Genomic DNA, 25,940 nt, shown 5'->3' on the forward strand with positions numbered 1-25,940 from the left:
TAACTAAACGAGGTTAGTATCGACACTACTTCAAAAGCATCTGTGAATTTACAGTTATATTTAGAATTAGATGGTAAGGAGTTACGAACAAATTTTGGTAAGCATTAAAGGATTCATTAAAATAACTTAAAACTATATTCACTTGCAAATGTTACATTTAAAATTTTGTATTTTTTTGTTTGTTGGTGTTGGATTTTTTATGTACTCTACACGGAAACGGGCATTTGTGAGCCAGATGTCGCCATCACCTCCATAGCCGCTAACATCATCTTCTCCTGATGCGCTGTGGCGAGTTTCAGCACATGATTAGCAATGCTGTCCACGATAAGTGTGTTCGGCGTCATTGTAATGATCTGAGACTTTTGTCGTGTATAGAAACGGCGATTGCCTTGGGGGGCCAAATATGTGAGCTGTCTCGGATCCGCAGTGTTAATCCAGATTTCATCGTCCTTCGGCGATTTCAGTATCAGATGATCGCCCGTATTGATGGCCACCAATTGACAGTCAAAATGCGGAGAAGGCAGACGGTGCACGTGCAGCACGCGATGTGTTGGTGTGGCATGCGACAACTCGCAGGCAATGATACGCAACTCGGGCCATTTGTTCATTTCCTTGACATGTTGATACAAAACGAGCATGCTGCTCTGATCGATGTCAAAGCTGGGAAAATGCATTACCCCCAGATTGTGGCCTAAGTTAAACCCGAAATCATAGTTCATTAACGTGTCACCGCTGCGATGGTCCCAAATGGTTATGCGCGTGTCGCCATAGCCAATCAAGCGATCCTCCGTTAGGCACTCAATGTGTCTTAGCTCATGGCGCAGCTGTTTGAACTCTCTAATGCTTGCTAGGGTATCGAGTGTAGGCGTCAGCGAGTACTTGCAAATACCAGCCCTGGGCTTGCCCACAACCAGCTCCTGCTGCCATGCCATAACAAAGTAACGCGATTCTGCTATGCTCGTGTAGATAACCTGGTCCCATTCACTATATGATATGTCAGTATATTTATACATTATGGAATAGAATATAAGATTATATAATACCTACCAATTGACAGCATCGAGATGTACTGAATGCATCTTGGGCCGCAGCTCCTCCTCACAATAATAGTACACATTCACGTACAACGACAAAAGTTTGCTCTCACGCTTATGATGATCCAGCGGATGACTACGCATCTCGATGTAAACGGGCGTCGAGTTGTGTGCGCACAGACGATTGCCGTGCGGCGTCACAATTTCAATATCTATTTGGTTAGAAAATTGGTAAATATCGGCATTGAGTTAAAATCGGTACTGACCATTTGTAATGCGGCGCGTTCCACCTAAATATATCCATCGCTGGTTATTGCTCTCGTCTGATTTGTCCGAGTCCGCAGAGCCTCTTTTTGTATTTTGATTTGAGTTTGTGCCGAATATGTTAAATGCATGCTGTTGGGTCCCTGTGGCATGGTTATCTTCAGTTGTCGCCTTCTGCAGTACATTGAAAACTTTGGAGTACTTCCAAAAGGAGACCAGCTTCTCCTGCAGCACTATCAGCTGGTCCAGCTCATAGTATATATACAGCACCTTGCCATTCTTGCCCGCCAGCGGGTTGCGTAACACTGTTGATCCCTTAGTAAGGGACAAAAGGCCACCTGGTGGCGTTATCTGAATGTTGGGCACTGGAAGTTCTTCCACGTCGCTCGTGCCGGCCACCTGGCGTGTTCGTCGAGAAAAGTGGGGCACTCGCTGCGAAGGCGGCGGTGATAATGGTGGATACATTAATGAAGGCTTGGCAAGCTGCGCATAGGATAACGACATATCATAGAATCCCTCGGGCAGCTGTGGCTGCGACTGTTGTTGTTGTTGCTGATGCTGTTGTTGTTGCTGCTGTTGTTGTTGTTGCTGCTGATGTTGCTGCTGCTGCTGCTGCTGCTGCTGTTCCGGAGATTGCTGTTCCTTGGGATTGCAAACTGCATTGACATAACGACGCACTGCTGCATTGTATAAAGGCGGACAGACCACAGCATGATTTGTTAAAAACTCCTGTGTGTCCATCAATAGCTTTGTCTGCTGTTGCTGGTTGTGGTTCAAATCAGGCGTGGCTGCGACCATGTTAGTGTCCCCAACTCCCGTTGGCTGCTTTTGTTGAATATTTAGTGCCGTGGGCAACGATTTGGCACGCAAACGCTTCCGCTTGACCACCACTTTTTGTTCTTCTGGCTGTGCGCGCGTCTTCTTGGGCTTCGGAGATGGTTGCTGCTGATCGGAACGATGCTGCTGTGAGGATGCATGACTAATCACAACTTGCTCGGTTGGCGTTGGCATCTTCTTTAAACTTTTCTTAACCACTTTAGGCGTATTAAGGCGTTTGTTAGCAGGAGTCGAGCCGCCGCTTAGGCGCTGCTTGCCACGTCCCTGTGCCATCGCATCCGACAGCTCGTAGCTCTTGAGCAAGTTGACCTTACGATTGCGCAGCAATTTCGAGTTCATGTGTGTGGTCGATCGCGTGACCAGCTCGCGTTCATGCGGCGCAGTCGCAGAGGCGACACCGACGGTGGTCCGACGACGTTTCGAGGCTTTCGGTGTTAATTTTTTGGGCGACTTGCGCGACATCTTGGCCGCACCGGCTTGCTCGGGTTTTTTATTGTACTGTAGGCGCTCGGGCGAGGCGTGCGCCGAGCTGTGACTGCCGGGTACTATTGTCGGCGCGGGTTCATTATTCAAGGACTTTACTATATAGATAGAAGGCTTGGTTTCGCGCGCCTGGCGCAGTCGACTCTGCATACACTCGTGTAGCTCATTTTGGGCGGGCGCTGCGGCGGCATAGACCTTCGCGAATGCCGCCTCTAAGGACATTGTGTGAAAATCGCTGGCTACCATCAAGGAATTGCTATGCTGGTTCTGCTGCTCACCACACTGAGCAGGATAGTAGTACTCAATAGTTGGGGACGAAACTAGGTCAGAGTTCATTGCGGAGGGCCTGGGATATACAAACGAGCTGCTAGCTGCTGGCACTGCTGAGTTTCCGCTTAAAGCAGTCTTTTTGGCGCTGCTTACATTGCTGTTGTTACTGCTGCTGCTGTTGCTATCGCTATTTAAACGCTGACCAGTCTTATCTTGCGGCTGCTTCTCCCGTTGCTGTTGATTTTGCTGTTGCTGCTGCCGCTCCTTTCGCTTGCCACGAACGTCACTGCGCATTCGGTCCAGCTGCTGTTGAGTTCGCACTCGCAGCGAGCGACGCGCGACGGTACTGTTGGCCAGCTCCCGCATCGCGGTGGCCACGGCATTGGCCGTTGCCAGCTCTGTGAGGCCCAGATAGTTGCAAAACTCATGCTGCTCAGAGAACTGTGCATCATTGTTGCATTCCACACTGCTCGCACGCCCTACGAGAAATGTTTCGAGAAATTATTTAGAATTAGAGAGAGCCTGATAAACAAATTAAAAAATTAGTTGGAAAAATTCATTTTTTTCCCTTAGCTTTAAAAAATTATACGGAAACTAATAACAAACAAGAAAGATTTGTTGGCTTTGGCGCGGCCAAGATAAAATAGCCTCGATATTGATAACATGTGGCTCATAAAGGTTGCGCATTGTTCAACACAAAAAATAGATGTTAGTCAAGACATTTTGATAAACGCAATAAATGTGCTTGGTAATGGATTTTGTAAATAATATTACATGATCCAAATACGGAAGGTCGGCAAGAAAACACTTACCTGCTGGCTGACGTTCTTCCTGCTGCTGTTGTTGAATCACTCGAAGTTTCTGGCTCTCGACCTCCTTGCCTTGCTCTTCCAATTTCTGCTGTTTAGTGGCCACTTGAGGCTGGGTTAGTTCCTGTGCGAATTTTGAGAATTTGTTGCAGTCTTGTTGCACAGAGGGTACTATACGATTGCCCAGGTCAGTGGTAGAGGTTTCCTTTGTTTCCAACGGAAGTGGCAAAATGGTTTGGGTCTGTGTTGTCTTGAGTACAGGTTCCTTTCGCTCGAACTTTTTGTTTACCCTTGGCACCAGTGTTGTTGTAGATGGATTAACCGTTACCTCATAGCAATCATCGTCGTCATCGTCATCATCGTCTAGCACAATGACCTCGGTCTGTTGGGGCGGCACTGTGTGCAGTAAGCGTCTATAGCATGGTCTTTTTTGCCTGGCTGCATCTTCGCTGGAGTATGGCGTATCCGGTGCTACGGCTGCATCTACTGCATCGCCCACAGAACGTGCTTGTATTTCCTGCGTGATTTTAGTATAGTCTTGCCGCAAAATTTCGCAGAATTCACTAAATTTGGGCCGTTTGGCAGGTTCAGCTTCGTGCTGTTCAAATACAGTCTCAAAGTTTTCCACATCCTCGACGGCCTCGCAGCTGTGTGCACAATTCCAATTTGCCATCTTTTCGCTAAGGCTCATCTGCGGCTGCGACTGACATATGTTTGCCAACCGACGATCCACGGCTTCCGCGGATAGCGTATTCTTTAGCAGGGGCATATATTTCCGCTGCAGAGGCGGCGATTGCATCTCAGCTGTGCCCAGTTCATCGTCGTAGTCATCGTAGTCGCTGCCATTTGGCATGGAAGTGGAACTTACTGGAAACTCTGTGGTGCTACTGTGTGGTATTGCAGCCGTCGCCGCAGCTGCAGCTGCAGCAGCAGTAGCTTGTTTTCCCTGCTGATTCGCTAAGTTGCTGGCATGGATGGATTGCTGCGGCTCCTCAACATCGTTAGGAATGGTGAGCTGCTGCTGCTCCATGACAATCTGCTGCAGTTGCAGCTGCAAGCTGCTCTCCTCGTGGTCATTTACTGCACAGTCATCGTCCTGATCCTCCAGCTCGTGGTCGTACACCTCGCAAATGTCCGGTCTATCGTCCACAAACGAGTCACTAACTTGATTGGCATCCTCTTCGGCTGCATCGAGCAGTAACTGCTGCTGTTGATATTGCCGATCTAGTGCAGCATCACTGAGATAAACATGAGGCTCGGCACTGGCCTCTTCGTCCTCCTCAGCTGGGCACAATTCGCTACTGTAACTGACGCCATTGTTCAGCTGCTCCTGCTCATTAGCAACGGGTTGCAACCCCATCAAATAGGCACGCTCCATTTCCTGATCCGTATGCACGCCGTGGGCAGCCACGATTATCTCGCAACAGTGCTCATCCGTCAACAACACCACATTATTCTCATATATGACGCATTCTGTGTGCGACTGTTGAATAACATTTTGGCACTCCATTGCCACCTGCTCCTCGAGCGGCTGTTCTGATTGATCGGTGCCATTGATATTGCCGTTTGTAAGCATATAGCCAGGAGAAGTGGCTGTCTGCAGCAGTGCAATTGGTGTACCTAAAATAAAAAGATTACTTGAGTTGTGCAAATCATTTTATGCTGAGCCAAGCTACTAACTTGCAATCTGTGGACTGAGAAATGCACGTTTCGGTGTTGGGCAGCTTATGAAGTTATTGGGGTTACGGCACATGCCGAAAATGAGAGGATGCGTCCTCGACTCTCGCGTATCACCAACTGTGTCGCTGTAGTCTTGCAACTCATCTTCAAAGCCCTTAAAGCCGTTGCTTTCAGAACTAGCTAGCAGACTGCGTATTTCGGAATCATCCGATATGAACTGCAGCATGTTGTCCCTTGACGGATCTACCTCGACCACATTGTGATTCTGTTGATGCAATGCAGAAGTCGTTTCTACAGTATGGGCAAACTCTGGGCTCGTTGCCTCTTCTTGGCCGGAGGGCGGCGAAAAAATGTCAAGCAAACGCTCCTCGGCTGCAGCATATTCCCTTAGAGACGCTGTGTCCCGTTTCGACATTTTGTCAATCAATCACTGTGCACCGCGAATTACGCGAAGCAACCAACACTTCGCCACTAGCTCAGGATGCAGCGTTTAATGAAAAAGTTTCAGACAAATTGTTAAATTATTACTTTTCGGAATTTAGCACGTGAAATTTAAATAAAATAAGTCAATATCTCGAGTTTGTCTACTAAACAATGCCGAAATCAAATCTGACATGATTTACGCAGCAGTGTTTGCTTGTTAATCGTATTGCGTACGCACGCATTTTCTTCTAGACTTTACTTTATTTCACTTTTTAAGAACACACGAAAAACAAATTTCTTTGGGAGCAACAAATCGCGGCACTTGTCGGTATGTGAAGAAGAAGCATTGGTATCGTTTATGCGCCGCCCTTTATCGAGGTATTGTATGTATTTTTGCACTGTCCTAAAGACAAGTGTGTTCTTGTCGACTTGATTTAATAAGATATATATATATATATATATATATGGATATATTTCGATATAATAATGAATTCGTACTAAGAAGAATCTTAAAAATTTTGCTGATTAGCCATAAGTATTCAATTGGCATGGAAATATTTCTTTCGAATGGTTGTTTTAGTATTTTATCGCATTCACAGGTCCGGTCACACTGGCAGTCAGCTGTTAGTTTTAGTTTAAGGGAACGTAAATTGAGCAACACATTTGTAGAGCGACTAGAACATTAAAATTACACACACTAGAAAAACTTCGAAGTGTTCGCGCGCTGATAAGCAAAACAAAAACTAAGTAGCTGCTCCGGGACTGTCGAAATAAAAATATCAAACGTTCACAAGACTCGGCACAAACAACACTTGGCGCTCAAAGTGTGCACGTCGCCTCTGTTTTTCGTATAATAATCAATGTGCTTTTAAATCGGTATTCTCAGTGTATATAAAAATCCGCATATATATATATATAAGTATATATATGTATATGCGTAATTTGTGATTCTTGTTTAGGACAATCTCGAGTATAAAGAAAAATTAAAAAATTTCAATAATGAGTGACAAATTAGTGAACGGTACTTGCAACGGCAACGGCGATGCCAGCAACAAATGCAACGGTACAAGAAAGGAAGTACGCGTATGGTGCGATGGCTGGTGAGTCAGTTTATTGAAGTCCAAATGTATGCTCATAACTGTGTGTGTGTGCATCCATACATTTATAATATCTATTGACATTGAAGTTGGCCAGATATGTTTGTAGGTTCTATTCATTTTCTAATCTAATAGCATTTTGATTTCATCACTCCTGCCAGAGACAGTAGGCTTTTCGTACGAATTCTACGAATTGTGTGTGTGTGTGTGCATATATGTAGTTCGTCCAAATATAGTTTAGCTAGTCATTAATATTTGTTCAGGTTCAAGGTCGTAACTAAAAGCGAAATCTGATTTGCTCATTACTGTGAATCGTTAATACTTACGTACATACATATGTATACAAACACAACGCAGTGTTGCAAATGATCGATCCGACAGACAATAATTTATCTAATTATACAGCACTATAAGCTTGATTACCATAATTAGATTCTCTACGCAGCCTGTTTGACCGGTTAAGTAGCAGATTAGGCTAGACAATATTGATTCACTTCGATATGCAACATATATGGGGACATACATACGTACAAATGAATTTATGTAATGTATGTTTGTACATACACTTATGTATGTATGTATGTATGTACACAAATTTCAATCTCAAAAGACTTCCGCAATTGCTTTCTCATGTTTGTTGCTTCTATCTCTCTCTTTCGCTCTCTCTCTACTTCTCGACGCGTCTCTAAAAAGAGATGCACACGCCCAAGCGAACAGCATCGCGTGATTCTCTGTATGTACACAATGCTCTGTACAGCTGTGGCAGCAGCATAGCGACATTCCCCACCGCCCTCGGCTGTTTTCTATGCTCACTTCTCGCACGTTTCGGCTCTGGGCATGGTTTACGTGGCCGTTGTTGACTGTGGGCCGGTCGGTGTCTGCCCAAACATCACGTGATTCATTGACGCGCATGCTCCCCAGCAGGGAGGCGGCCTAGTTTTGTTTTACCGGACGCGCCATTGACCCAACTTGTAAACTGACGACGTCATTGTCGATGTACCTGCACCTCTACGAAAACAGAAGGTTGAATATTCTTTTAAACAGCGTGAAGCATGTGAAATAGAGAAGCAGAGACAAATAAACAAATAGGCAACATAAAGCATATTTTAAATAAACATGGAAACATAAATAATTCGAAAACAATTGAAAGAATAAATCTGTATTATGGCGATTTGAACCAGTTACAGGATATATCCTAGTTCAGCATTCTCAATTTGATATGGTTTTCTTCTTCTTCTTATCGTGTGCATTTGCATAATTAAATTGACATTTTGCTTTGCACTGAAGGTCAGAAACCAAAGCGACGCATTGCAAATGACTAGCGGAATATTATATAGGCAAATCAGCCTGTTATACAGTCATATATAAAAGGAAAGGGAGAGTACAAACTTATAAAATTGTTCAATTAACAACGTCAAAATATGAATTTAGAATGGTTATAAATTGATTATATGCAACTATCTCTATAAGTATCATATAAACTATGTAAATACTACAATAAGAAAATACCCGTTAACAGGTATAAAAAGTAGGGTAGACTGTATTTATGAAAGGAAATCTTTGCTTCAAAGGTTTGTTTAGACTGAGAAAGAACTAAAACAAAGAGCATAGAAAATTAAATGATTCCTAATTAAAGAATATACTAATTTCCGGGTGTAATTTAGCGATTAGTACGAGAATAGAAGCCCCATGCAGATGTAGGGTCAATGGGCAGTACCCGTGCGGATAGCTACGCGCTGATAAGAGTAGATGCCGTGCTACAATCACAGAATCACACAAAATCCATTCAGCATTTTTTTGTCGGCACCAGCTGTGGCATCCCATAAACAAATGTACTCTGTACATATGAGAATATGTATGTATGTATGTGGTTTGGCCCTTTAGCCTCTGGAAATGAAGTCTATTTCTCATCGATAGCAAAGATCATTGACGCAAACGTTGTGTGCTGGGGCAGCATGATGTGGCTGTGTCAATGAACTTGGGCCCAAGATCTCGTTTTCAAAACAAATCTAAACCCCTTGGGACAGCTAACACCGCCTCCCTGAATGTACTATATTTATAATTATATATATGTTATATACAAGTAGTAAAGCTTTGTTGCTATCGCTGGGCTTCAGTTATCGCGAGAGCGCAAATTCTACTCTGAATCGCGTGATATTTTCTTAATCAACAAAAGTCGGCGTAACTCAATTGATTAAGGCCCCAGTACGTTCTGTGATGTACTTGATCCTACACATGCGTATACATATATATATATATATATATTTTATGTTCGACACAGATTTCTTGGCTGTCGCAAAATCTCCGGGATCAAAGGTGTGCCCGGGTTGGTTTCCATTGTCGTCTTAATGAATGGCCCAACTTCTGCTGGCCACCCAGATACAGATAGTTGATAGACCCGTCTGCAATAGAATTTCTTGGATTGGATTTCTTTGGCGCTTGTGATGCCAATTGAATGACGTCACGTTGATTACCCAGACTGGTCAATTGAATAGCTTTATTTTGGGTTTTGCCTGGTTCTATATTATATATATATATATATATATACATACATGAACGTAGCTTTGTATTAAATGTTATTACGTGTGCATTACTAATTGTCGTGGCCCAGTCGTTCGTGCGCTAGCCAATCTGCCGGTTTGATAAGAATGACGTTTTGGCCTGCTATCATGAATGCTTTAATGGCAATTGCCTGGAATCCGATTGTCGTTGTCGTCTGGCAGAGTGTGGGTGACATTAATATGTGTTCATTCTTTTTGGCTTAGTTGGTTTAAATGCGCGGTCTGATTTTCTTGTATCAGCATTAATTAACTGTTCGACAACGTGCGGCCTCGTCCAATTGATTATAACATGTTATCTACAACGATTCTTGGCAATTGTTAAAGCAATGGTAAACAGTGTAGCTATTTTTTTGATACCCAAAAATTGTAGTGTACAACATACTACCCGTCGAGACGGCTGGTCAAGATATCCATAAATGGGGGCAGAAATTAGAAGAGCTTTCCCTGAACAGTTGGCGGACATTCCCTTCTCGGCTTGGCATTTAAATTGTATTTAATTAATGACAATAAAAAGCCACCAATAATTACACAAATGCATTTCGTAAGTTATTTGTCAGCTCAACAAAAATGGCATAAAATGCAATTTGCTTGGCTCGGCACGTCCAGAGCATTTGGCTAAAGCGTGTCGCGCGTTGATTAGAATTGCGCTTGGGTTCCAGCATTCCATAGACATACAAAATATTACATATAAAGGCAGGCGCACAACAGAAATCAATGAAATGAAAAATATGCCCCATACCCAAGTATTTCTCTCGTATTCGTGTTGTCTGTGTGTGGCAATTCGCAACTGATGATCGCGTCCAAAGTGCGACCGCTCTAGAAAGAAGAAAGAAAAAGTGGAGCAAGCGGCGTCCGTCTTGAGGAGGGACTCTCTGTGCTTGGCCAGACGTTGACTTATCCGAACTTTGAGCAAGTTGTGTCAAGTGTATGCGAGTTGGTTTTATTTTGCTTGATTTAAATGCCTTGCGGCAATTGTGAATGTACTGTCTGTATTGCCTGTCCAGAACATATAGATATTGTTTTTTTTTTTTTAACGTAAAATATTTTTGCTAAACTTCCAACAGTTAATTGCTAGACGTTCCTATATTGATGTGGCACTTTTTCTGGTTATATGTCAAAAGTCACACGCGCCCTGATTGAATTTCCGTTCTGTCAACAAATTCTCATCAATTTCTGTATTGTCGTGAGTTATTTGAACCCCCGACTACTCTGGGGCTCTCTGTGAATGGAAACTTTGCGAGCCAAGCGATAATGAATCAGCGCCATGTTTTATATATAGCAAGGTCGTTTCAGTTCACTGGAAACTTCAGCTTAAACCATATTGTCATGCAAATAGTATTGGCTAGCTTTGATACTTATATTTGTTGAACGGCTATTATATTTTTCAGCAGTTCTGTAAAATAAAACAATTTTATAGGCCTCTCTTTAAATGTTCACCCTTCTGTAGGACTTGTCTAAACTGGCACGCGCGCTTTGCTAATTGGATAGTCTCGATAAGGTCTAACAATTCATTGTTTCATGTACGCTGTGTTTCTCGCTATCTCTTTTCCGTTCTGTTTGATTAGAAAATGCAATCGGAAGATTTGTTTACTTAAGGCGGAAGTAAGATACAACTTGTACATATGGCACTTACGCAATTCTTGGAATATTCATTAAATAAATCTTTGCTCTTTGTTTGAAACAGCTACGACATGGTGCACTTTGGGCATGCCAATTCACTGCGACAAGCCAAAGCACTTGGCGATAAAGTAATTGTGGGCATACATACCGATGAGGAGATCACCAAACATAAGGGACCACCCGTCTTTACCGAGGAGGAGCGCGTCAAAATGGTCAAAGGCATTAAATGGGTCGACGAGGTGGTTCTTGGTGCGCCCTATGTCACCACCCTAGAAGTACTCGATCAAAATAATTGTGATTTTTGTGTGCATGGCGGTAAGTTTGCCATTCGTCTTACTCGAGATTTGATCAACATTAACAGCCCCCAAATCATTTACAGATGACATAACCATGACCGCTGAGGGTGTGGATACCTATCATCTGGTGAAGTCGGCTAACCGTTACAAGTAAGTGACCCTCTCTATATCCTTTACAGCCAAGTGTCTTTTTATATAACATTTTGTCTGTCTGCCCTACAGGGAAGTCAAGCGCACCGCCGGAGTTTCAACGACAGATCTCGTGGGACGCATGTTGCTGCTTACCCGCAACCACTTCCGTCAGGGCTCCGCCGAGTACGACATCGAGAAAGAAGGTAGCGTCCGCTTCTTACGTACTGTTTATATTTAACGTTGCTTTATTTTAAGTGCGTACATCTCATCTGCCAGTTGCTACTCATTTTAAAATAATTACTTTCACTAACCTGAATTAATTGTTTGCTTTGCTTTTGAAACTCGTTTCTTAATATCTCTTCTGCATGCTGATCTAACACCGCACACCACATCAAACCTCGAAAAAAGTTCCAAGTATGAGGACAGAATCAAAGTTTAACTTCTTAATGTTTAGATATATATTTATAAATAATACTACGAGTCTAGGGCCACGCACGTTTTGCTTTTAGTTGTTTGATTAATTTCCTATTAGAATCTGGCGAATAGTGTCCGTAGCATTCTTTGAACGTAACAAAACATTTGCTTTTTTTTGCTCTCTACATCTTTACTATTTCTCTTCTTTTTTATTTCTATGTGCGCACTGTTTACCACTAACCAAACTCAAATCAAAATCAAAACCTATGAACTAAAATCTCAAAATCCCGTGCGTGTTGCCGCCCCGCGTTCAAACTAAAATGAATACCCAAAAAAAAAAAAAAAAAAAAAAAATTAAATAAAATAAACCACCAATCAACCGACATCAAAATGAAATATCAAATCAAAACCTAATTGTAAATTGTAATGTAATGTTCATATGTATCCGTTGTTAAAAAAAAAAAAAACAAAAAATCAAACAACAAATTTGATAATTTTAAAAAATTGAAACAGAAAAACTTTTAAAAATTCAACAACTGCAATCCCGTTTAGGTTCATCGAATATGGGTCAGGATTCGACAGCGAAGAGTCCCTGGACCGGTTGCAGCCAGTTTTTGCCCACAACACAGAAAATTATACAGTTTAGCGATGGCAAATCTCCAAATCCAGGCGATAAGATTGTAAATATAATACAATATATCAATTGAAAAATGAATTTCACGACATTTTTTTTTTACAGGTGTATGTGGCCGGTGCTTTTGATCTCTTCCACGTGGGTCATTTGGATTTCCTGGAAAAGGCCAGCAAATTGGGCGACTATTTGATTGTAGGCCTGCACACTGATCCCGTTGTCAACTCTTATAAGGGTAGCAATTATCCCATTATGAATCTGCACGAGCGTGTGCTTAGCGTCTTGGCCTGCAAGGTAAATCCCTACATACTTATCGCAGACAATTAAATGAATAACTAACAACCTCTTACACTCTGCAGTTTGTCAACGAGGTAGTCATTGGCGCACCCTACTGTGTCACAGAAGAGCTGCTGGATCATTTCAAGATTGATGTTGTCTGCCACGGGCGCACGCCAATCTCTCTCGAGGATGGCAAAATTGATCCGTATGCTGTGCCCAAGACGCGAGCCATATTTGAGCTACTCGACTCTGGCAATGACATGACCACAGAGCGCATTGTTGAGCGCATCATATCGCATCGACTGGAATACGAGCGTCGAAATCAAGCCAAAGAAAAGAAGGAAATCGAAGCGTTCGAGGCACTCCAGCGACAAAAGCAAACGCAAAAGGCGGGCTAGCTTCCGCTTTTTAATAATAGACAATGTTTTTAGTTGCCACCTCTTTTGTTTAGAATGTTTCGTTTTATCGTTGTGGATTCTTTTGAATTTCGTTTTGTTTTGTGTTGCGTTAAGCAATTATAATTGCTGCGGGCCGAATATTGCATGCCCCTTCATACACACATATCCACACCCACACACAGTTGTATGCAAACTTATATATATATAGCGCTATATATTTATAAGTTTAAATACACATACACTATTTTATAGTAGCTTATCAAATCTAAATTATATGTAGGCTCAAAATTTGTAAATTCCTTTTATATTTTTTAAGCGTAACGAGTGCGAACTCCACAAAATTGTACGAAATATATTAAGTTAGAATTGTGAAAATGTATGTGTGGATGATTGCCTATTCATTTTAATGCGTTATCGAGCGTAATCTCCAGCATTGTGTTTGCTGTTAAGTGTAAATTTCTTAGTTTAAATCATTGTCATGTTTAGTTTGTTAAAGAAAATATAATTAATACTATTGCCAAAAAAATAAAAACAATAAAAATTATTTATAGCCTAAATGCGACTTTCGTATATTTGCCTCAAGCTATATCAACCAATATCAGATTTTTTGCTCGCCCGTTAGGTGCAGCTCCACATTGAGTAGCTGCTGTCCCACATTTAGTGTCAGTAGCTGCCATAAATCTTGATAGCTGATTACAATAACGTTGCTGTCCGTCTTAATGAACTCACGGCATGGTGGAGCTTTCACTGATGAAGCCGGCAGTGGGCGCGCGTGTAAAAGCTTGGGATAGTAACGTGTTGTTTGAGCGGGATGTACAACACAGCGCAACGATATGGATATACCCTGGAGCGGCGTCGAGACCCAAATGGCAACAACATCATCGATTTGCTTGCGTTGCCAAAGCAATCCATGTCGCGTACGGCAGGCAAAAAGCAATATAACTCCATGCTGGGAATACTTGCGGTAGTCCCTTGGCAGCAGCGTATTGCGCGGACAATTGAGCGGATTGAGCCCAAAGCGCTGATAGCCAAACACACCCAACAAAGTGTTGACATCATAATCAAGACTACCCACATTGCAGGTGGCATGGAGTGTTTGCTTTTCAATAGGAAACGGCACATCCACAAATGGGACGCCCAATCTAGGCATGTGGACACTTAGATAGTGAGACAACCAGCCATTTGGATCTAAGGTACAGGAGCAGCCATGACATGGACATGAAATCATTCTCAGACGCGCCCATTGAGATTTCTGATCAGGTACCACAAAGAGTGGAGGATGCCGTTCGCGATCAACAATGGATTCATAGCGACTTAGCTGCACCATCTTCAGATCTGTAGAGGGCACAGACACCGGTAGACGAAAATTCGAAAAATGTTTGGTATACAGCAAATGTGTTTTTTCCTTCAACTGTCTTTGGCGTTTCTCTTGCCGACGACGTTGGCGACGATTGTTGGCGCTGTTCCCCGGCAAGGATTCGGTGTCCAGGCCATCGGTAACTTCATTGGACGAGCTGTTCGGTTGCATTGTATGCTGTTAATTAGGTAACATAATCTTGATACGAAACAAAATTTTGTAACATTCACATTATACTTTTTGATAAAAATAATAATTTATGTCATACATTTTACATAACTAAACATCCCTTGCCACATTTCAAATTTCAAATTTATGTGTGCGCGGTCAAACTATATCATTCGAATTAGAGCACTGTTCGTTTTGTTGTACAGCACTATGCCCACAGAGCTGTATCTCGCAGTATTTTTCGAGCGTCTTTTACAACACTGGATGTATATTTCATTTGTAATTCTTATAATTCTCAAGAGGTTCTATCTTGGCGGTGGTGTACTATTACGAGATTACTATTGTAACGTTATCGCTTCTCGGCCTTATGGCTAAGATCAAAGTGTAGTATCTGTTCTTATCAGCTTAACATCTGATAGTTTCTCCATTGGAGAACAACAAATGTTAAACTGATTTTTGGAAATTGACGGAGTGCTAGGGGCTTGCTCCACCTCTGTCGCGGGTTGGCCAGGTATTGCAGTACCGCCGGGATTTCGGCCCAATTAACCGATAAATCGTAGTGAGTTAATATGACGTTAAGCTGTGGCGTTTCAAATGGATCTCGCCTGTACTCGGGAAGCTTGTTCTCTTTAATCTACGTACTGTGGCACTACCGACCTCATTAAATTAATTATTTTTGTTTTAATACTCTTAGCATCCATGTCGTCTCTCTCTTCCTTCCTTGCCTTCTTACTGTTGCACGCAGGAAACGGCTAGATCGCGATATGAGACGAATATTTTAGCCCCCGGCTTTTTGAATCGCGTATTTCAAACTAACTGGTACAGTAGTCTATATTGTGATTTTAGTCGTACGTTTATTTTTCGTAAATACACCTATTATTAATACAGTTTGTTTCTTTTTGAATGTTTGCTTTTAGTTTTTGGTACATTTTAATCATACAGTTATTCGTATTCGGGCACGCGCTTTTTAAGAACGCACCTACAATGCTGGCAATCTCTGACTTGATGTATTTGAATGATTGATCGATTAACATAAACATCAATAAGTCTAAGATGAACAATTTTCAGCAATTACGATAGATCGATATACTTTTTCCATGTCAATTTTGGTTTTCGCTTTTATAAAGGACAACTTTTACTACGGAGCAAACAGATGCTGGCTATTGTTACTGTTACATTCCAGACTAAGTTCTAGATAATACTAAACTGGGTAGGAATAGCTGAGCTACATTTCGAAAACATTAATCGCACAGAGCGTCGAGCCTTGGTTAAAGAGCGCTACGTTCAACTTTTAAATGGAAAATAGTTGTAATGGTTGTAACTAGCGTGTTGTACCACACAAGCAAATGTGTGTGAGAGTTTATGTCGGGCATTTTAGATGTGCTTAAAACAAGATCGTAAGATGTGAGAGTGTTGTTGGACTTTTACACAACCACAGCGCCTGCTTCGGAGCGGCTAACCGGCAAGTCAGGACAATTCTTCCAGGTGTCCGAAAGTGGATCATAGCATTCAACGGCGCTTATGGTTACCTGAGCGCGATAGAAGTTCACCTCGCAGGGCTGTCAACAGAAAGATATATATAAATTAGATATCTTCAGATATTCTGCAATGTTACAATCTGACTAACCTGATCCCCGCCAGCCACATAAAGCAGGCCATCGGCGGCGGCCACAGCGGGAATGGCGCGTGGAACGTTCAGTGCGCACACCGTCGACCATTTGTCGTCGTCAAAGTTATAGCGCTCCACTGAGCTAAGTATATCCTGGCTGATGCTACTGCCGCCAACCACATACAAATAGCGATCGAGCACAGCGACGCCCATTTGGCAACGTGCTGTTTGCATGCGTGCCAATTGCGTCCATTCCTTGGTAACGGGATTGTAGCTGATATGAAGAAAAAATCATTACCATGCTATAAGCTGGGAACAGTCGTGAATGGAGCATTACCTTATTAAATCCGGTAAATGTCTTGTGGTCGTAGTGCAGCCGCCCACTATGTAGATCAGCCCTTCGAAACTGACGACACCCATGCTGAAGCGTGGCTGAGGCATGCTACCGATCAGTTTCCAGAGATCCTTCTCTGGATCATAGCACTCCATGGTTCCGCCAATGTCGTCGCCTATCCAGCCGCCCACTGCAAACAGATTGCCACCCATGGTGCACAATCCGAACTCACAACGGGGCACAATCATCGGTGCTATAGGCTGCCAAATATCGTTTTGTGGATCGTATACCTCGCCGTTGGCCAGGATTTGTGAACCACGTTCGCCGCCTACCACATAGATCTTGCCATTTAGTGCGGATACGCCCGGCAGAATGCGGCCCACCTCCATGGGTGCCGTCTCAGTCCATTCACGACGGAATATGTCGAACTTGGCCACTGTTTCGAATGTGCAGTCCGCAGAGTTCCAAGTGCGCGGCGTATCGCGATGTGATCCTCCAATAATATATATATTCTTCTTGGCCAGGAGGACTTGTCTAAACTGTAGGACTTGTCTAAACTGGCACGCGCGCTTTGCTAATTGGATAGTCTCGATAAGGTCTAACAATTCATTGTTTCATGTACGCTGTGTTTCTCGCTATCTCTTTTCCGTTCTGTTTGATTAGAAAATGCAATCGGAAGATTTGTTTACTTAAGGCGGAAGTAAGATACAACTTGTACATATGGCACTTACGCAATTCTTGGAATATTCATTAAATAAATCTTTGCTCTTTGTTTGAAACAGCTACGACATGGTGCACTTTGGGCATGCCAATTCACTGCGACAAGCCAAAGCACTTGGCGATAAAGTAATTGTGGGCATACATACCGATGAGGAGATCACCAAACATAAGGGACCACCCGTCTTTACCGAGGAGGAGCGCGTCAAAATGGTCAAAGGCATTAAATGGGTCGACGAGGTGGTTCTTGGTGCGCCCTATGTCACCACCCTAGAAGTACTCGATCAAAATAATTGTGATTTTTGTGTGCATGGCGGTAAGTTTGCCATTCGTCTTACTCGAGATTTGATCAACATTAACAGCCCCCAAATCATTTACAGATGACATAACCATGACCGCTGAGGGTGTGGATACCTATCATCTGGTGAAGTCGGCTAACCGTTACAAGTAAGTGACCCTCTCTATATCCTTTACAGCCAAGTGTCTTTTTATATAACATTTTGTCTGTCTGCCCTACAGGGAAGTCAAGCGCACCGCCGGAGTTTCAACGACAGATCTCGTGGGACGCATGTTGCTGCTTACCCGCAACCACTTCCGTCAGGGCTCCGCCGAGTACGACATCGAGAAAGAAGGTAGCGTCCGCTTCTTACGTACTGTTTATATTTAACGTTGCTTTATTTTAAGTGCGTACATCTCATCTGCCAGTTGCTACTCATTTTAAAATAATTACTTTCACTAACCTGAATTAATTGTTTGCTTTGCTTTTGAAACTCGTTTCTTAATATCTCTTCTGCATGCTGATCTAACACCGCACACCACATCAAACCTCGAAAAAAGTTCCAAGTATGAGGACAGAATCAAAGTTTAACTTCTTAATGTTTAGATATATATTTATAAATAATACTACGAGTCTAGGGCCACGCACGTTTTGCTTTTAGTTGTTTGATTAATTTCCTATTAGAATCTGGCGAATAGTGTCCGTAGCATTCTTTGAACGTAACAAAACATTTGCTTTTTTTTGCTCTCTACATCTTTACTATTTCTCTTCTTTTTTATTTCTATGTGCGCACTGTTTACCACTAACCAAACTCAAATCAAAATCAAAACCTATGAACTAAAATCTCAAAATCCCGTGCGTGTTGCCGCCCCGCGTTCAAACTAAAATGAATACCCAAAAAAAAAAAAAAAAAAAAAAAATTAAATAAAATAAACCACCAATCAACCGACATCAAAATGAAATATCAAATCAAAACCTAATTGTAAATTGTAATGTAATGTTCATATGTATCCGTTGTTAAAAAAAAAAAACAAAAAATCAAACAACAAATTTGATAATTTTAAAAAATTGAAACAGAAAAACTTTTAAAAATTCAACAACTGCAATCCCGTTTAGGTTCATCGAATATGGGTCAGGATTCGACAGCGAAGAGTCCCTGGACCGGTTGCAGCCAGTTTTTGCCCACAACACAGAAAATTATACAGTTCAGCGATGGCAAATCTCCAAATCCAGGCGATAAGATTGTAAATATAATACAATATATCAATTGAAAAATGAATTTCACGACATTTTTTTTTACAGGTGTATGTGGCCGGTGCTTTTGATCTCTTCCACGTGGGTCATTTGGATTTCCTGGAAAAGGCCAGCAAATTGGGCGACTATTTGATTGTAGGCCTGCACACTGATCCCGTTGTCAACTCTTATAAGGGTAGCAATTATCCCATTATGAATCTGCACGAGCGTGTGCTTAGCGTCTTGGCCTGCAAGGTAAATCCCTACATACTTATCGCAGACAATTAAATGAATAACTAACAACCTCTTACACTCTGCAGTTTGTCAACGAGGTAGTCATTGGCGCACCCTACTGTGTCACAGAAGAGCTGCTGGATCATTTCAAGATTGATGTTGTCTGCCACGGGCGCACGCCAATCTCTCTCGAGGATGGCAAAATTGATCCGTATGCTGTGCCCAAGACGCGAGCCATATTTGAGCTACTCGACTCTGGCAATGACATGACCACAGAGCGCATTGTTGAGCGCATCATATCGCATCGACTGGAATACGAGCGTCGAAATCAAGCCAAAGAAAAGAAGGAAATCGAAGCGTTCGAGGCACTCCAGCGACAAAAGCAAACGCAAAAGGCGGGCTAGCTTCCGCTTTTTAATAATAGACAATGTTTTTAGTTGCCACCTCTTTTGTTTAGAATGTTTCGTTTTATCGTTGTGGATTCTTTTGAATTTCGTTTTGTTTTGTGCTGCGTTAAGCAATTATAATTGCTGCGGGCCGAATATTGCATGCCCCTTCATACACACATATCCACACCCACACACACAGTTGTATGCAAACTTATATATATATAGCGCTATATATTTATAAGTTTAAATACACATACACTATTTTATAGTAGCTTATCAAATCTAAATTATATGTAGGCTCAAAATTTGTAAATTCCTTTTATATTTTTTAAGCGTAACGAGTGCGAACTCCACAAAATTGTACGAAATATATTAAGTTAGAATTGTGAAAATGTATGTGTGGATGATTGCCTATTCATTTTAATGCGTTATCGAGCGTAATCTCCAGCATTGTGTTTGCTGTTAAGTGTAAATTTCTTAGTTTAAATCATTGTCATGTTTAGTTTGTTAAAGAAAATATAATTAATACTATTGCCAAAAAAATAAAAACAATAAAAATTATTTATAGCCTAAATGCGACTTTCGTATATTTGCCTCAAGCTATATCAACCAATATCAGATTTTTTGCTCGCCCGTTAGGTGCAGCTCCACATTGAGTAGCTGCTGTCCCACATTTAGTGTCAGTAGCTGCCATAAATCTTGATAGCTGATTACAATAACGTTGCTGTCCGTCTTAATGAACTCACGGCATGGTGGAGCTTTCACTGATGAAGCCGGCAGTGGGCGCGCGTGTAAAAGCTTGGGATAGTAACGTGTTGTTTGAGCGGGATGTGCAACACAGCGCAACGATATGGATATACCCTGGAGCGGCGTCGAGACCCAAATGGCAACAACATCATCGATTTGCTTGCGTTGCCAAAGCAATCCATGTCGCGTACGGCAGGCAAAAAGCAATATAACTCCATGCTGGGAATACTTGCGGTAGTCCCTTGGCAGCAGCGTATTGCGCGGACAATTGAGCGGATTGAGCCCAAAGCGCTGATAGCCAAACACACCCAACAAAGTGTTGACATCATAATCAAGACTACCCACATTGCAGGTGGCATGGAGTGTTTGCTTTTCAATAGGAAACGGCACATCCACAAATGGGACGCCCAATCTAGGCATGTGGACACTTAGATAGTGAGACAACCAGCCATTTGGATCTAAGGTACAGGAGCAGCCATGACATGGACATGAAATCATTCTCAGACGCGCCCATTGAGATTTCTGATCAGGTACCACAAAGAGTGGAGGATGCCGTTCGCGATCAACAATGGATTCATAGCGACTTAGCTGCACCATCTTCAGATCTGTAGAGGGCACAGACACCGGTAGACGAAAATTCGAAAAATGTTTGGTATACAGCAAATGTGTTTTTTCCTTCAACTGTCTTTGGCGTTTCTCTTGCCGACGACGTTGGCGACGATTGTTGGCGCTGTTCCCCGGCAAGGATTCGGTGTCCAGGCCATCGGTAACTTCATTGGACGAGCTGTTCGGTTGCATTGTATGCTGTTAATTAGGTAACATAATCTTGATACGAAACAAAATTTTGTAACATTCACATTATACTTTTTGATAAAAATAATAATTTATGTCATACATTTTACATAACTAAACATCCCTTGCCACATTTCAAATTTCAAATTTATGTGTGCGCGGTCATTCGAATTAGAGCACTGTTCGTCTTGTTGTACAGCACTATGCCCACAGAGCTGTATCTCGCAGTATTTTTCGAGCGTCTTTTACAACACTGGATGTATATTTCATTTGTTATTCTTATAATTCTCAAGAGGTTCTATCTTGGTGGTGGTGTACTATTACGAGATTACCATTGTAAAGTTATCGCTTCTCGGCCTTATGGCTAAGATCAAAGTGTAGTATCTGTTCTTATCAGCTTAACATCTGATAGTTTCTCCATTGGAGAACAACAAATGTTAAACTGATTTTTGGAAATTGACGGAGTGCTAGGGGCTTGCTCCACCTCTGTCGCGGGTTGGCCCGGTATTGCAGTACCGCCGGGATTTCGGCCCAATCAACTAATAAATCTGAGGGAGTCAATTTGACTTTAAAGACGTTTAACTCTGGCGTTTCAAATGGATCTTTCCTGTACTCGGGAAGCTCTTAATTTACGCACTGTGGCACCACCGACCCCATTAAATTAATTATTTTTGTTTTAATACTCTTAGCATCCATGTCGTCTCTCTCTTCCTTGCCTTCTTACTGTTGCACGCAGGAAACGGCTTGATCGGATCTAGATCGCGATATGAGACGAATATTTTAGCCCCCGGCTTTTTGAATCGCGTATTTCAAAGTAACTGGTACAGTAGTCTGTCTAATTTGTGATTTTAGTCGTACGTTTATTTTTCGTAAATACACCTATTATTAATACAGTTTGTTTCTTTTTGAATGTTTGCTTTTAGTTTTTGGTACATTTTAATCATACAGTTATTCGTATTCGGTCACGCGCTTTTTAAGAACGCACCTACAATGCTGGCAATCTCTCTGACTTGATGTATTTGAATGATTGATCGATTAACATAAACATCAACAATAGGTCTAAGATGAACGATTTTCAGCAATTACGATAGATCGATATACTTTTTCCATGTCAATTTTGGTTTTCGCTTTTATAAAGGACAACTTTTACTACGGAGCAAACAGATGCTGGCTATTGTTACTGTTACATTCCAGACTAAGTTCTAGATAATACTAAACTGGGTAGGAATAGCTGAGCTACGTTTCGAAAACATTAATCGCACAGAGCGTCGAGGCTTGGTTAGAGAGCGCTACGTTCAACTTTCAAATGGAAAATAGTTGTAATGGTTGTAACTAGAGTGTTGTACCACACAAGCAAATGTGTGTGAGAGTTTATGTCGGGCATATTAGATGTGCTTAAAACAAGATCGTAAGATCGTGAGAGTGTTGTTGGACTTTTACACAACCACAGCGCCTGCTTCGGAACGGCTAACCGGCAAGTCTGGACAATTCTTCCAGGTGTCCGAAAGTGGATCATAGCATTCAACGGCGCTTATGGTTACCTGGGCGCGATAGAAGTTCACCTCGCAGGGCTGTCAACAGAAAGATAAATATAAATTAGATATCTTCAGATATTCTGCAATGTTACAATCTGACTAACCTGATCCCCGCCAGCCACATAAAGCAGGCCATCGGCGGCGGCCACAGCGGGAATGGCGCGTGGAACGTTCAGTGCGCACACCGTCGACCATTTGTCGTCGTCAAAGTTATAGCGCTCCACTGAGCTAAGTATATCCTGGCTGATGCTGCTGCCGCCAACCACATACAAATAGCGATCGAGCACAGCGACGCCCATTTGGCAACGTGCTGTTTGCATGCGTGCCAATTGCGTCCATTCCTTGGTCACGGGATTGTAGCTGATATGAAGAAAAAATCATTACCATGCTATAAGCTGGGAACAGTCGTGAATGGAGCATTACCTTATTAAGTCCGGTAAATGTCTTGTGGTCGTAGTGCAGCCGCCCACTATGTAGATCAGCCCTTCGAAACTGACGACACCCATGCTGAAGCGTGGCTGAGGCATGCTACCGATCAGTTTCCAGAGATCCTTCTCTGGATCATAGCACTCCATGGTTCCGCCAATGTCGTCGCCTATCCAGCCGCCAACTGCAAACAGATTGCCACCCATGGTGCACAATCCGAACTCACAACGGGGCACAATCATCGGTGCTATAGGCTGCCAAATATCGTTTTGTGGATCGTATACCTCGCCGTTGGCCAGGATTTGTGAACCACGTTCGCCGCCCACCACATAGATCTTGCCATTTAGTGCGGATACGCCCGGCAGAATGCGGCCCACCTCCATGGGTGCCGTCTCAGTCCATTCACGACGGAATATGTCGAACTTGGCCACTGTTTCGAATGTGCAGTCCGCAGAGTTCCAAGTGCGCGGCGTATCGCGATGTGATCCTCCAATAATATATATATTCTTCTTGGCCAGCTGACGTGGACAGACGCGCAGCGGCACCAGTTGGCCGCGCTTTGAAGCAATATCTCGGCAAATGCTTCGCAACGCGATTTTTACAGACATATCGCGACAATCATCCTTTAAAGCCTTATCGATGACCTTAACCGGCACCAAGGCCATACGGACATGCGACAGTATATCGAAGACATAGCACCGACGTTGCGTTACATCATGCTTTATCCAGCGAAGCGCCGCTTGGAACACCTGTGATTCGGAGTCAACGCGCAACAATTCCGAGTTAAGCAGTTGCGATAATAAAGTCTGTGGTGTTTCCAGAAACTCATCTTCTAGAGTTATCTGCGGGCGACACACCGAAAATGTTCAATATAATTAGCTAGTTAGGCAAGTTAATTCACGCAAATATGTTATTTATTAATAAAGTGGGCCGAAATCCCGGCGGTACTGCAATACCGGGCCAACCCGTGACAGAGGTGGAGCAAGCCCCTAGCACTCCGTCAATTTCCAAAAATCAGTTTAACATTTGTTGTTCTCCAATGGAGAAACTATCAGATGTTAAGCTGATAAGAACAGATACTACACTTTGATCTTAGCCATAAGGCCGAGAAGCGATAACTTTACAATGCTAATTTCGTAATAGTACACCACCGCCAGGATAGAACCTTTTGAGAATTATATTATCTGGATTATGCAGTTTAAATTATTGTGTTGCCTACTCTAAGGGGTCCTTGTATGCAATGTCTCATATAATTCTCAAACAGTCTAAGCAACCATTGAAACTAGGATCAGGGTAGTTGGGCTCGAAAGTTACTCTGGCTTCTCTTCAGTTGTCGAATAAATCTTTCGCCTTTTACTAAAGATTTCCGTGGAGAGGAGCACTCTAATGAGTCTAAATTGAATTTTTAGTTGTGCCTAGCAGTTTTCTGCTGGGTCATAATAAATCTCTAATATCGTGGAATTGAGATTTCAGTGAGAGTTCGAGGTTTAATTGTTAAAAATCAAATGTGCTTTTAAGAGATCCTTTTAGTAGCTAACAAAAACTATCCCGCGGAGTCGGGAGATGGCTGTCATAATATATATTTTATAAACGCGAGCCCAATAAATAATAAACACGCCGAACGTGTCTAGGAAGTTACGCTTCGCAACTTATTTCATCGTTTCCGTAGTGTAGTGGTTATCACGTGTGCTTCACACGCACAAGGTCCCCGGTTCGAACCCGGGCGGAAACATCGGGTTTTTGTTTGACTTTTTTTTAAATATAAAAGGTGATATTTACCGCTGGGAAGTTGGCCTGCACGAAGTTCATCGCACTTTTTGCCAGTGATTCACAATTGTGCGCTTCCGCGAACCGTAAAATACCCAATGCATTCGTTGCATGCAACTCTCGACACAGAAACTCACAGCAGCCGTCGACCACTTCATTCAACTGTAGCATATCCGCAGCGGCAAGCAATTCCTGCACATTGGACTGAAAGAGGACATAGGCAGTAATATTATTTAAGAAACAATAGAGAACTTAGCTGCTTACCTGCGTAATCTCGCAGCGTCCTGTGTATATAAAGTCCAGCAGTATGTGTAATATATCGCCATCAATTGTGTGCAAAACCACAGATTTCTGTTTGACTTCATTGAGCCCCAATTCGGGCCTGAACATGGCCTCGAAGTAGGCACTGGAAGCGCTTAAAACTGCGCGATGTGCATTAAAGGTGGACTCGCCCGCTACGATTTCGACATCGCAAAAGCGCGATTGCTCCCGCAGCTGATTCAGATTGGCTAGCACCTTAAACGGGTACTGGGCATTGCAGTAAGAGGGCAGATTTGTGCGTTGTGTGCTGGCGGCGGCGGCAGCAGCTGCAGATGCTGCAGGCTGACTGAAGTAATCGTTATCGTTATCGGTGGTGTTCTCATTGCCGTTGTGACAATTTGCATTATTTGCATTGAATTCGTGGTGCATGGAATAGCTCTTAAGCGGTGGCATCTCGTTATGCTTTTGCTACGACTTCTGCTGACTTTATTTAAATGCACTCTGGCAGCCTTTTCACATCCAATTTATGATTTAATTAAACTTAATTGCTATTGCTGCAGTTTACACCACTACGAACACAACTGTTTTCATTAATCAAGCACAACACACAGGCACACATCACACGCACACCCACAGATATATAAATGTTAGGCTGAAAATTTCTGGGCTTGCAGCTTGTACATATTTGTTTCACAGGTTGTTATTGTTATTGCTGCTAATGATGTGCCTAGTTTAAAGTTCTTTGTTAGTACTGTTTATTGCACTGATATGGCTTAATATAACAAATTAACAAAATAACTGTTTCTCGAGTGAGCAAGCCCATCAGAGTGAGCAATAAATAATGTTTTACTCAACACTAAACAGCT

The 25,940-nt window shown here is 42.5% G+C and overlaps 7 protein-coding genes and 5 non-coding genes across 16 annotated transcripts; 6 read left to right on the forward strand and 6 right to left on the reverse strand.

The window, feature by feature from the left end:
* Nucleotides 1–112: 112 nt before the first annotated feature.
* LOC6634099 (uncharacterized) lies at nucleotides 113–6,048 on the reverse strand. The gene is made up of 5 exons (XM_002057674.4): nucleotides 5,378–6,048; nucleotides 3,701–5,317; nucleotides 1,301–3,367; nucleotides 1,048–1,246; nucleotides 113–984 (listed from the first exon to the last, which is right to left on the reverse strand). The coding sequence occupies exons 1-5, from the start codon at nucleotides 5,790–5,792 to the stop codon at nucleotides 207–209; spliced, it is 5,076 nt and encodes a 1,691-aa protein (XP_002057710.3). The 5' UTR covers nucleotides 5,793–6,048; the 3' UTR covers nucleotides 113–206.
* A 95-nt stretch (nucleotides 6,049–6,143) lies between these two features.
* LOC6634097 (ethanolamine-phosphate cytidylyltransferase) lies at nucleotides 6,144–13,607 on the forward strand. Of its 3 annotated transcripts, none has more exons than XM_032437956.1 (7): nucleotides 6,144–6,178; nucleotides 11,143–11,393; nucleotides 11,458–11,524; nucleotides 11,597–11,709; nucleotides 12,434–12,600; nucleotides 12,660–12,845; nucleotides 12,911–13,607. In XM_032437956.1, exons 1-7 carry the CDS (start codon nucleotides 6,159–6,161, stop codon nucleotides 13,226–13,228), a joined length of 1,122 nt encoding a protein of 373 aa, XP_032293847.1. In that variant the 5' UTR covers nucleotides 6,144–6,158; the 3' UTR covers nucleotides 13,229–13,607. The 3 variants fall into 3 exon arrangements, with proteins under 3 accessions (XP_032293847.1, XP_002057708.2, XP_015025194.1); XM_002057672.4 differs by lacking the exon at nucleotides 6,144–6,178 and adding an exon at nucleotides 6,450–6,900; XM_015169708.3 differs by lacking the exon at nucleotides 6,144–6,178 and adding an exon at nucleotides 6,450–6,900 and having other exon boundaries at nucleotides 12,473–12,600.
* Nucleotides 13,608–13,769: 162 nt separating this feature from the next.
* On the reverse strand, nucleotides 13,770–14,845 carry LOC6634096 (uncharacterized). The gene has a single exon (XM_002057671.2). The coding sequence runs from the start codon at nucleotides 14,754–14,756 to the stop codon at nucleotides 13,827–13,829; it is 930 nt and encodes a 309-aa protein (XP_002057707.2). The 5' UTR covers nucleotides 14,757–14,845; the 3' UTR covers nucleotides 13,770–13,826.
* Nucleotides 14,846–15,104: 259 nt separating this feature from the next.
* On the forward strand, nucleotides 15,105–15,300 carry LOC6634369 (U2 spliceosomal RNA). The gene has a single exon (XR_049229.2). It is a non-coding gene; the product is annotated as a U2 spliceosomal RNA (small nuclear RNA).
* Nucleotides 15,301–15,590: 290 nt separating this feature from the next.
* On the reverse strand, nucleotides 15,591–17,257 carry LOC6637014 (actin-binding protein IPP). Its single transcript, XM_032437839.2, has 3 exons — nucleotides 16,700–17,257; nucleotides 16,381–16,636; nucleotides 15,591–16,312 (listed from the first exon to the last, which is right to left on the reverse strand). Exons 1-3 carry the CDS (start codon nucleotides 17,083–17,085, stop codon nucleotides 16,178–16,180), a joined length of 777 nt encoding a protein of 258 aa, XP_032293730.1. The 5' UTR covers nucleotides 17,086–17,257; the 3' UTR covers nucleotides 15,591–16,177.
* A 40-nt stretch (nucleotides 17,258–17,297) lies between these two features.
* Nucleotides 17,298–19,942, forward strand: LOC6637013 (ethanolamine-phosphate cytidylyltransferase). Of its 3 annotated transcripts, XM_070209330.1 has the most exons (7): nucleotides 17,298–17,410; nucleotides 17,479–17,729; nucleotides 17,794–17,860; nucleotides 17,933–18,045; nucleotides 18,768–18,934; nucleotides 18,993–19,178; nucleotides 19,244–19,942. In XM_070209330.1, exons 1-7 carry the CDS (start codon nucleotides 17,313–17,315, stop codon nucleotides 19,559–19,561), a joined length of 1,200 nt encoding a protein of 399 aa, XP_070065431.1. In that variant the 5' UTR covers nucleotides 17,298–17,312; the 3' UTR covers nucleotides 19,562–19,942. The 3 variants fall into 3 exon arrangements, with proteins under 3 accessions (XP_070065431.1, XP_032293728.1, XP_032293729.1); XM_032437837.2 differs by lacking the exon at nucleotides 17,298–17,410; XM_032437838.2 differs by lacking the exon at nucleotides 17,298–17,410 and having other exon boundaries at nucleotides 18,807–18,934.
* Nucleotides 19,943–20,161: 219 nt separating this feature from the next.
* Nucleotides 20,162–21,091, reverse strand: LOC116651411 (uncharacterized). The gene has a single exon (XM_032437689.1). The coding sequence runs from the start codon at nucleotides 21,089–21,091 to the stop codon at nucleotides 20,162–20,164; it is 930 nt and encodes a 309-aa protein (XP_032293580.1).
* Nucleotides 21,092–21,429: 338 nt separating this feature from the next.
* Nucleotides 21,430–21,625, forward strand: LOC116651505 (U2 spliceosomal RNA). Its single transcript, XR_004304520.1, has one exon. It is a non-coding gene; the product is annotated as a U2 spliceosomal RNA (small nuclear RNA).
* A 299-nt stretch (nucleotides 21,626–21,924) lies between these two features.
* Nucleotides 21,925–25,917, reverse strand: LOC6634365 (actin-binding protein IPP). Its single transcript, XM_002057670.4, has 5 exons — nucleotides 25,078–25,917; nucleotides 24,826–25,017; nucleotides 23,044–23,888; nucleotides 22,725–22,980; nucleotides 21,925–22,656 (listed from the first exon to the last, which is right to left on the reverse strand). Exons 1-5 carry the CDS (start codon nucleotides 25,525–25,527, stop codon nucleotides 22,522–22,524), a joined length of 1,878 nt encoding a protein of 625 aa, XP_002057706.1. The 5' UTR covers nucleotides 25,528–25,917; the 3' UTR covers nucleotides 21,925–22,521.
* Nucleotides 23,967–24,162, reverse strand: LOC6634368 (U2 spliceosomal RNA). Its single transcript, XR_049228.2, has one exon. It is a non-coding gene; the product is annotated as a U2 spliceosomal RNA (small nuclear RNA).
* Nucleotides 24,357–24,479, forward strand: LOC6634367 (U5 spliceosomal RNA). The gene has a single exon (XR_049227.2). It is a non-coding gene; the product is annotated as a U5 spliceosomal RNA (small nuclear RNA).
* On the forward strand, nucleotides 24,706–24,778 carry TRNAV-CAC (transfer RNA valine (anticodon CAC)). Its single transcript has one exon. It is a non-coding gene; the product is annotated as a tRNA-Val (tRNA).
* Nucleotides 25,918–25,940: the final 23 nt, after the last annotated feature.

This window comes from Drosophila virilis, chromosome 4 (assembly GCF_030788295.1).
Source record: "Drosophila virilis strain 15010-1051.87 chromosome 4, Dvir_AGI_RSII-ME, whole genome shotgun sequence".
NCBI classification, from domain to species: Eukaryota; Metazoa; Arthropoda; class Insecta; order Diptera; family Drosophilidae; genus Drosophila; species Drosophila virilis.

Bases quoted from the DNA above. Each gene is read 5' to 3' on its own strand.
- LOC6634099 (XM_002057674.4), bottom strand. From the start codon at position 5,792: ATGTCGAAACGGGACACAGCGTCTCTAAGGGAATATGCTGCAGCCGAG. The intron at 3,368-3,700 runs GTAAGTGTTTTC...CATTTCTCGTAG, and splicing joins GGAAGAACGTCAGCCAGCAG to GGCGTGCGAGCAGTGTGGAA. The intron at 1,247-1,300 runs GTCAGTACCGAT...CTAACCAAATAG, and splicing joins AACGCGCCGCATTACAAATG to ATATTGAAATTGTGACGCCG.
- LOC6634097 (XM_002057672.4), top strand. From the start codon at position 6,800: ATGAGTGACAAATTAGTGAACGGTACTTGCAACGGCAACGGCGATGCC. The intron at 6,901-11,142 runs GTGAGTCAGTTT...TGTTTGAAACAG, and splicing joins CGCGTATGGTGCGATGGCTG to CTACGACATGGTGCACTTTG. The intron at 11,394-11,457 runs GTAAGTTTGCCA...AATCATTTACAG, and splicing joins TGATTTTTGTGTGCATGGCG to ATGACATAACCATGACCGCT.
- LOC6634096 (XM_002057671.2), bottom strand. From the start codon at position 14,756: ATGCAACCGAACAGCTCGTCCAATGAAGTTACCGATGGCCTGGACACC.
- LOC6637014 (XM_032437839.2), bottom strand. From the start codon at position 17,085: ATGGAGGTGGGCCGCATTCTGCCGGGCGTATCCGCACTAAATGGCAAG. The intron at 16,637-16,699 runs GTAATGCTCCAT...TCTTCATATCAG, and splicing joins CATTTACCGGATTTAATAAG to CTACAATCCCGTTACCAAGG. The intron at 16,313-16,380 runs GTTAGTCAGATT...TTCTGTTGACAG, and splicing joins ATGTGGCTGGCGGGGATCAG to CCCTGCGAGGTGAACTTCTA.
- LOC6637013 (XM_070209330.1), top strand. From the start codon at position 17,313: ATGTACGCTGTGTTTCTCGCTATCTCTTTTCCGTTCTGTTTGATTAGA. The intron at 17,861-17,932 runs GTAAGTGACCCT...TCTGCCCTACAG, and splicing joins AAGTCGGCTAACCGTTACAA to GGAAGTCAAGCGCACCGCCG. The intron at 18,046-18,767 runs GTAGCGTCCGCT...AAATTGAAACAG, and splicing joins GTACGACATCGAGAAAGAAG to AAAAACTTTTAAAAATTCAA.
- LOC116651411 (XM_032437689.1), bottom strand. From the start codon at position 21,091: ATGCAACCGAACAGCTCGTCCAATGAAGTTACCGATGGCCTGGACACC.
- LOC6634365 (XM_002057670.4), bottom strand. From the start codon at position 25,527: ATGCCACCGCTTAAGAGCTATTCCATGCACCACGAATTCAATGCAAAT. The intron at 25,018-25,077 runs GTAAGCAGCTAA...GTCCTCTTTCAG, and splicing joins GACGCTGCGAGATTACGCAG to TCCAATGTGCAGGAATTGCT. The intron at 22,657-22,724 runs GTTAGTCAGATT...TTCTGTTGACAG, and splicing joins ATGTGGCTGGCGGGGATCAG to CCCTGCGAGGTGAACTTCTA.